Raw genomic sequence first — 9,065 nt, forward strand, 5'->3', positions numbered from 1 at the left:
CCCTCTCCCACTCCCTCGTGGTTCCGGACGGGAAACAAAGCCGCGGCAGCATTCATTCGCTTACCATATCATTACGGGGCGCCCAAACGATAATCGGCGGGCTGCAGTCTGCAGTCTGGTCCTTAAAGCGGACACAACGGACCGCTCTCCAGCCTCTCGCCCCTCTCCCTCCCCGCCCTCCACCACCTCCCGCACCCTTTGCCCGTCCCGCAACTCAACGCCCAGTGCGCGAACAGGAGGCAGGGCCACGGCGGGCGAGGGAGGCTGGGAGCATGGCGGAACCAGTCCAGGCCGGGAAATAGAAGCGAATAATGGACCATTTCATTTGTTACTCAGGAGCAGCAGCAGCCGTCCGCCCGGAAAGAGTTGTCGCCGCGCGGTATCACCGCGGCCTCGCGACAGCCCCTCCCGCGGACTCGACGGGGCTGTTCGTCTCGCCGCCTCCCGCCCGGGCCGCGGGTCCCGCGTGCAGCTGGAGCGGACTGCCGCGCCGGGGCGCCGGAAACGCGCATCGCATTGCCTGTGATTGATTGTCTCGCCAAGAGCGGCGCCGACCGCGCCAACCAAAATGATCACCAGAAACGCAAATTTAGAGACGGAAAAAATTATACCAACCAAACCGCAGCATTGAGAAATTTGCCAGCTTGGAAAAGTTATTCTGGTATAAATAAGGCAAAGCTATGTTCGTTGTAAATGATACACAGCGGTTGGTTTGCTTTCATTGAGATTTAATGGCTTTAGATCTATTTTTAGGATGAAAATCATCCCTACGTTGTGTGGTGCGTGGGTGGTATTTGTAAGTTCACCAAAACGACACTCTTGTAATGCTATTGCCTAAAGAACTGAGAACAATCAGAGTCGTGGGTGTTACGGACTCGATGGGTGCCATTTTGAAAAGTGAATATGTGGCCTCCTCGTCAATTTGTGTGGTCTACTAAAAATGAATTTTTATCATAATTCGCCATTTCGATTACCAAAAAGATAGTCGCTAGTAAGGTTGGTCAAAATGTCCTGTTCTGTGTTGCAGCTAGATTTGCACCCAGAAAATTACAATGTAAAATAGCGACCGATTGTAAAATATAGTCCAATCCTTGTCTGTTTCCTACTCGTAACAGATATATAGTTTTGTAACGATAAGAAAACGGCTGTTTTACCAAAAGGGCGTCTACCAGGAACACGACCAAAAATTGTGAACCTGCAAGATCGTATGCCAAAATAAGTTACCTACTCATCTTTGTTAGTTCTCTTTTTCATACTGATTTGTAATTTGTAAATTTTACCTTGTGTAGTTTATGAAATAAAAATAAATAAAGGGCCGGCTGTACGTTACAATTCCCCAGCCCCCCTTCCCCCGATGCAGGTGCCAGCCGCCCGCGTGCAGGCAGCCCCTCCGGCGCGCAGTGCAAACGCTCCGCCAAGAGTCTCCCACCCCGTGGAGGCAGGCCACCCAACGGGCGCTCTGCGGTGCTCGGCGGCCCTCCGGGGATATGAATGGCACCCGCTCGCTGAATGAGCTTACGCACGCGAGGCACGTGTGGCTGCCCTCCGCGCCACATATCACATAACACAGCCGGAGAGAGAGAGAGAGAGAGAGAGAGAGAGAGAGAGAGAGAGAGAGAGAGAGAGAGAGAGATGCCCCAAGCCGTACTTGTTGCTTTTCATCTGTCCACCGTACCTCAGTCATGGCTGGAGCGGGGACCGCAGCCGGTGGCCGGTTTTTAATCAGCAACTTTATTCGCTCAGCAAAGGGCACACACACGTTGGGCAACGCGTGTTTATGTCTGGTGGTGTGAAGGCGGGTCACCTCAGCTGGACTAGGCCGAGCAGGGCTAGCAGCGGCAACCTGACGGGTTTAACCCGGCGCGACATCCGTTCAGCCCGTAAGGATCTATGGACCGCTTACGCTTACAATCACGCACTTACCAAACTACCGCTACTGCTACTTTTCCTTTTTGTTGTGGTGCAACTTCTAAGGTCAGGGGGAATTTACTTTTAAGTGTCAAGTCAAGGAATCAATTGAAACTTCCCTGGTAGCCTGGCATAATGACGAATGCCCATGGTTGTTTCTCTTCTCCTTAGCTCTTTGGTAAGAAAGTGAGAGGTGAGGGAAACTTGACATTCGCCATTACGTCAGATTACCAGTGCTCGAGTCAATCACTCTATATTCTTTCGTAATGCATAAATATTAAGCTGGCGGGTCATTTAGACAGCTGGCATGACTGCTCCGAGGCATCTTCAACACAAGGTTAAGGGGTGGTGGAAGAGAACGTCGAAGAACGTTCTTTTCCAGCTGAGCAATCCTTTCTTCCTGGTCCAATGGCTATAGATACGGTCACACTAATTTTTCCAAACTACGTTTTTGGCGGAATTCTAAGGCGAAACGTCTCTGAGATTTGTTGTAAAGTGGCTATCCTTCGTTTTCCCGTTTTACCTCTCGATAACAACAGGATTACCCCCTTCGATTACCCCCGCACTGACGCGCATGTCGTTTCTAACGAATTACCTCTGTTTGCGAGGACGCACCTTTGCAAGTCCTCTTAACGCCTGGTAGGTAGGCAACGTCTCGCTTGCAGTGCATGCGCGTACTGCGGCGTGGCCTACCCGGAGTCTCGCAGGCGCCGAGCTCCAATAACTTGCCGGAATCACGGAATAAATCTGTGATATAAACGGACGTACTCTCTGCGGACGATGCCTTTTTCACCTCTCCCTCTAAACAGCAGAGAGGCAGACGGTATGCGGCGCGGGCGCCCGAGGGATAGGCAACCCAAACGTCACTGCACCCCTCTGGAGACCTCGATGCGGGAGGCCCAGCTAAGCTCCCTCCAATCCAGCCCGTAAAGAAAAAGGGTGATGAAAAATCGACCTTGAAAGCACCAGACGATACGCATGTCATGACCAGGTCTTGTATTACATTAATTCAATAAAGGCGTGTGTGAAGGTTGCAAAGATCTGACACCCATACTGTCACTGGATTTGCGATAATATTAATACAAAATCTTGACATAGCTCCAGTTCTGTGATTCCCATCGCTCCCAGGATGACTCGTTATTGCAAATTAATTTTTTATATCAATCAATTATCAATTTCCTCATATTTTTAACGTGTATTTGGATGTATTCTTAAGTATGTCTTGGTATTGTAGAGTATTTCTTGGTATTTTCTTTGCATTTGTGCGTACGGTAGATATGAGCGAGCGAACATGTTGGCATTCGATCGAACTCGAACGAACATCGAGCTATTCGTGATAGCTCGAACACGAACATGAGGTTTTCGGATTCGAAATGTTCGATTACTTCTCGAACAGGAGTTCGTAGACGAACAGAATTATATTATGTCTTTGAAAGACGCGTCATATGTGATAAGTCATTAGTAAGGGAGACGGCATCAACTCTGATGAGTTATTAGTAAGAACGACCGGGGCTACTGGAACAGGATTTTGCATTTCGGCCCTGGAGAACAGACGCGATGAGGTGGAGATTTCTTCGTTCACGCTTACTGCAGCCCCAATCTTCCTCAACTTAAGTTCCAGTCCCATTCGGCCGTCGTGCATCTTGTTTTTGGTGCATTGTGCGAGAAATATTTCAGCACTACAAAGGGTCAAGGTGCCCCATGGGCTTCTTGAACACCCCCCGCGGGGATTCTATGAACACCCCCTGAAAACTCACAAAACTTAATAGTTGTCACAGTTTGAACCAAAACCGAACCCAATGATTAACTCTAACAGAGTAATTCCATAAAATTGTATAAAAATGTTGTCATATAAACCATGTTTGAGGTCAGGGTATCGAAGTCCCTCCTTCTGAGCTTCGGGAAGTAACCTGCCCTATTTAGGGTGACAAAAATTGGGGGTGCTAAAGTTGCCCTCAAATGGTGCACCAAGAATTACGGGGCCACAGCGGCCACAAAACTTGATCCCTTGACGCGTACTCAGGTTGAATCCAAGTACAATAGTCCATAGAAATCAGAAAAACTTCGTAGATGGTCAGCTGCATGCATCATTTCTGATTGCAAAAGCGGATCAAAACCAACTAACTAAATATTACACCTGACCTTAATTTTGAAGCATATTTTTTTCGTGTTTCTGCTGCGCAACAGAGAATGACAAAACAACTATCGCTCTTGTAAAAATTATATGACCTCCAGAAATGGTCAAGTCCCAATATTCTATATGGTACGCGGTTCTTTCAAGAAGGGGGTGTAGCCCCCGTGGTCAAGTAGCCCCGGTCTCTCTTAGTTATGACGATACCTTTACTCAACACCAGCAAACATTAAGTGCGATGACTTTTTATCTCAAAAATGAATTGCGATAACTTGTTATAGCAAAAATAACGTAATAACGAATAAGTGATAGCATTAATTTTTGCACGGTAAAAACAATGTCGACAAAGGGAAAACTTTACGGAACTCCCATGTTTGAGAAAGAGTCCTCCGATCTCGCCACAAATTTAAAGGAATCTTCTCAAGAAATGAGGAAAAATGACACATTTTTTCAGAAGGCTTCCTCGAAATCTGACGAGTTTTCTGTCAAACCAGGTGAGTTCCTCAAAGTTTTCCCTTTTTCCTTAAAAAATCAAGACACTGTTTCTACCGTGTGCGATAAAAAGTTATCGCAATTTGTTTCGCGATAAATTTCTCCATATAAAAGGTATCGCATTAACTAGTTATCACATTGTTAGAGCGATGAATAATGGGAATCGCAAAACGGGAGTTTTACTGTAAGGTTCTCGCAAATTCACTGTCAGCTGCCGGCAGTGTAACGCTGTCACATTTGTCGTAGTTTGTGTTGTTACGTAGTGCCATGACAGTGATAAGTACACATCGAGATGAGAACGTTGAAGAATTAAACAGAGAAATCTATTTTCAGTTTTTTTTTATTGTCTTCTTAAAATAAATAATTTCTTATCCAATCGTACAAAATGAGGGGTGGTGCAACGAAGATAGATGAAAAATGACATGGAATATGGTAACATTAATAATCACGTGATCATGTCGGCGAGCTCCTCCGTCGAGCACAATGAGTGGCGACAATGAAAGAACAGACTAGAGTAGAAATGAAATGCGATAGCCGACATCGACTTTGTCTCGGGCTGGTGTAGGCAGTGGACAGTGGGCAACGGCGCAACAATGGCACTGTTTGGGGAGCTGCTGGGGTTAGTGCTGGGCTGGGGGAGGGAGAATGTAGGGGAGGAGGGTCCTAGTCTAGTGGACGTATCCGCCCAGGCCGCTGTAGCCCAAACCGTGTCCCAGGCCGATGCTGCTGTAGCCAAGGCCGTGGCCAGCCAGGCCCAGGGGGGCAGCGGCGTAGCCGAGAGCGGGACCGTGGCCGATGGAGAGGGCCGGGGCGGCCGCGTAGGAGACAGCGGGGCTGGCGGCGTAGGAGACAGCGGGGGCGGCGGCGTAGGAGACAGCGGGGGCAGCGTACTTGAAACAGGACAACTCGGTGTTAGTGAGGTGTATGAACTGTGCTGTGAATTTTCCAGCGAGAGAGAGTCGTCGTTCATCAAACTCACCTTAGCATATGCGGGCGCGGCGTATGCCACGGAGGGCGCTGAGTACGCGAGCTTGGCGACCGGGGCCGAGGCGACGGAGTAGGCGGGGGTGGCGGCGGCAGAGTAGGAGTAGGCTGGCGCGGAGTAGGCGACCCTAGCGGCGACGGGCGCGGCGTAGGCGGCGGGAGCGGCGTAGGCGTGAGTTGCGTACGCCGCGGGGGCGGCATAGGCGGCGGGGGCAGCATATGCAGCAGGGGCGGCGTAGGCAGCGTGGGAGGTGTACGCGGGGGCGGCGTAGGCGGCAGGGGCGGCGTAGGTGCTGTAGGCGGCGGGTGCGGCGTAGGCGCTGTAGGCGGCGGGTGCAGCGTAGGCGGCGGGAGCAGCGTAGCTCACCGCGGGTCCGTGTCCGATAGACAAGCTCGGAGCAGCATATCCGAGACCGATGCCGACGGCTCCGCGTTTCTCCTGCTTCTTTTCTGCCTGCTGCTCCTCAGCTGCGGACACCACGGCCAGGACGGCGACGAACACGGACTGCAAGCAGGAGGCCAGAAGGCTGTTACAGAGAACTGTACCCAGAGAAGCAGGCTCTTGACCAGATCGAGTACAAAGTGGTGCTTAGACCAAGGCCAATTTGGACTTCAACCAAAAACATGGATTTCACTTCAAGAGCAAAGGGTGACAGTTTGAGAATAAATTGGGGTTCATTCAAGCCTTCATACTCAAGTACTTGATCCAATCTAGTACATTGCACTCAAATCAAAATGCAGCGCACTTAAATCAAAGGACAATGCACTTAAATCAAAGTATGATGCACTAAAATCAAAGTGCAATACGTTTGATGCTAGAACAAGATTTTTTAGGAGTGTGTGGCGAGTGGTTGGCGTAAACACTTGTTAATCCAATGTCTTCGGCTCGGCTATCCATGGGGAGAAATAAACTTTATACTCACTCGCTGATCACATCACTCACTCATTTATCACTTACTGATCACTCACTGATCACTCACTCACTCACTCACTCACTCACTCACTCACTCACTCACTCACTCACTCACTCACTCACTCACTCACTCACTCACTCACTCAGAGCCGCTAACTCACCAGGAACTTCATCTTGGCAGTTAGTTGCTCTGTTTCGCACTGTTCACAGAATGATGCTGTGTGCCGGCGCCCGGTTGCTTTTATACAGCGAGGGGGCTCGCCGCGGCCCCCCCGCCGTCACCCCCGTGCGCGCTGCGCCCCGCCACGCCCCGCCACGCCCCGCCACGTCCCACAGTTCAGGATACAAGCTGCCCCGCCCCTCCAGAGTTCACCGGAGCCCGGGCCGACCGTGCCCCCGGGCCTCCACACACCCCCTCCCCTTTTTGCCCCACTGTGTGCGAACCCGCTCGGGGTCTCCGGGCGGCGGTGGGAGCGGGAGGGAGCCGGGGGAGGGGGGAGGGCAGCTGTGACTCGCGGGGGGCATTTCGCACCGCCGTCAAGTCCAGGGGGCGTGGTGGGTCTCGGGCTCCTGTCACACACGTCACTCGGGTAACGCTCTCTATCGGTGACGTCCTACATCCTATCAATATGAAGTCGATCCGAGTATCTATCTACACCATCATGAGCATGACGAACAAATTAAGGCTTCAGCAGACGCAAAAGTAGACCCCCCTGCTGTAACAAATGAGAAAAATTACGTTTGATTATTCCACAGAGGGTATTTCACCGTGATCTTACTCTGGCTCGCGACCTTGCTGGTCCAGCGCAAGTCTATCGCGTGTGGCGGGCTTGGCGGGCTTGGCGGGCCACTCCGAGGGCAGGGCTCCAGGAAGGTGGAGGAAGGCGAGAGTATGCAGCGGTTCGTTTTTTTTTTTTTTTTATTGAATCCGTCGGAAGCTCCGCCACGACCGCCGTTCCTGCTGCTCGTTGCCCAATAGTCATCCTGACCCACCCGAGTGCCCAGTAACTAATTAACAAAGCGCTCACCCACACACACAGGCCGTTTGGAAGGGTCTCGCCTGTCTCGTCCGAGGTTTGGTCGTCTCCCCCACGCCCGCTGTTGAAGCTTCGGGCGGGCCTCCACCGTCTCCGAACAGCTGCTTGACGGGTTGGCCTACCCAGCGCATAGCAGGCGCTATCACTAGCATTGCCCCGTGAAACGTTTACGGTGGAGGAGCCACCTTCACTCAACTACTCAACCCCTTCACTCAAACTGTTTACTCAACACTCAACCCCTTCACTCAACCTCTTCACTCATCACTCGATCTGTGATTGAGCAGCACTTTCGCGGTTCTTGGGTAAAAATCTGGCAACAAGCTGAGCTGCTCGGCACCACACATGCGTGCCGTGGCGAGACCCGGCCGCACCGCGCAGCCGAGCTACGCGCGGTAATTCAAATTAGGGCCGGGCAGCTGATTGGCCGAGCGGGGCAGAGAGGAGGGGGCGGTGGGAATGAGCTCGGGTCCCATTGTGGAATTAGAGCGCCGCACTTATCGAAGTGCCGTTCCGATAGTCGGGCGTGGCGTGGCGTGCGGTGCGTAAACGCTAAGCGTGGTGTGTGCGTGAGCTTGAGTGCTCCGTAAAGCCAGAGTACCAAGCACAGTGCGATGAATCAGCAAGGATGATCAGGGAAGCTTTTTGATCTATATGTCATGGAAGCGCATGGAAGCAGGCTAGCACTGGCACTGCTGAACTTAAATTGACTTGTTAGTTGCGTATGAAACATGGTATGAACAGGCGTGAGTCTAAGGGCACGAGGAAAGTATGGGAGGGGGGCACTTTTACTGCTCCCTCCGCATTTTGTACCCCGGGGTGAACATATCGCGGCATCTTTATCGCCTCCTTCGATGACGTGCTACAGGCCCCACATGGGGCCCGTAATCAAATTACCCACCCCAGCGTACTCGGTCTTATTGACTTATGTAGATATGGATTAACAACCTTCACTCGTGCGTGATAAGAAATAAGATAAGATGATAAGGAATGAAAAGAAACACGACTTGCGGCCTATCTGTCAATTTGCAGGTCCTGATATTAGATACCTGCAGCTACCAGTCAGCCCGACTGAAGTATAGAGAACAACAAGTTGCTCAAGAGGCGCGCTGCTCCGTAAAGAGAGAAAAAAACTAAGCAGGAGTCGCCCTAATGGGGCTTGTAACGGCGGTGCGTCGCTACGAACCAAGGACCGGGCGAACGGCCAACGCCGTGCGCGTGAAGACGGAACAAAGGGAAGACTAGGAATTGAACGGACAAAAATTGATTCTACTTTATAGACGCTTAATTGTTGAGCACTAGCAATTGATGAGCCCAATGGACTTTCAGATAATTTCACGTCAAAACTAAAGCCAAAGCGTTGGCTCCCCAGAAATAAATCCATCAGCTGCATAGCAAGCGCCCACGCCCAGTCGTACTGCACTTTAAGTGTTATTCTGCACGGCTATCACACAGGTCAGATTATTATTTTCCCTGTGTTTGTGTTTGGACCGACCTCTTATTCCCCGACCTTTCCTAATAATACTGCTCCGCTCGGTTCGCAACGTAGCCGCGGCTGCTCCTGCCCCACTCCCCACGCTCGCCTCCCAGAGCCGGGGGGGGG

The 9,065-nt window shown here is 51.3% G+C and overlaps 2 protein-coding genes across 2 annotated transcripts in view; one reads left to right on the forward strand and one right to left on the reverse strand.

Moving 5' to 3' along the window:
• The window catches only part of LOC113204063 (uncharacterized), a 38,645-nt gene extending 37,330 nt beyond the window's left edge, over nucleotides 1-1,315 (forward strand). The window contains exon 4 of the mRNA XM_052274730.1: nucleotides 337-1,315. The gene's annotated coding sequence lies outside the window, so the exon portion shown is untranslated. The remainder of the gene's footprint in view (nucleotides 1-336) is intronic.
• Nucleotides 1,316-4,853: 3,538 nt separating this feature from the next.
• Nucleotides 4,854-6,639, reverse strand: LOC113204051 (cuticle protein 16.5-like). The gene is made up of 3 exons (XM_026419050.2): nucleotides 6,590-6,639; nucleotides 5,511-6,020; nucleotides 4,854-5,421 (listed from the first exon to the last, which is right to left on the reverse strand). Exons 1-3 carry the CDS (start codon nucleotides 6,599-6,601, stop codon nucleotides 5,200-5,202), a joined length of 744 nt encoding a protein of 247 aa, XP_026274835.1. The 5' UTR covers nucleotides 6,602-6,639; the 3' UTR covers nucleotides 4,854-5,199.
• Nucleotides 6,640-9,065: the final 2,426 nt, after the last annotated feature.

The sequence above is a fragment of the Frankliniella occidentalis genome, unplaced genomic scaffold (genome assembly GCF_000697945.3).
Source record: "Frankliniella occidentalis isolate FOCC.00 unplaced genomic scaffold, Focc_3.1 Scaffold429, whole genome shotgun sequence".
Taxonomy (NCBI): domain Eukaryota; kingdom Metazoa; phylum Arthropoda; class Insecta; order Thysanoptera; family Thripidae; genus Frankliniella; species Frankliniella occidentalis.

Excerpts from the sequence above, each read along its gene's own strand:
- LOC113204051 (XM_026419050.2), bottom strand. Across the intron at positions 5,422-5,510 it reads CCGCGCCCGCATATGCTAAG|TACGCTGCCCCCGCTGTCTC; the intron begins GTGAGTTTGATG and ends TCCTGTTTCAAG.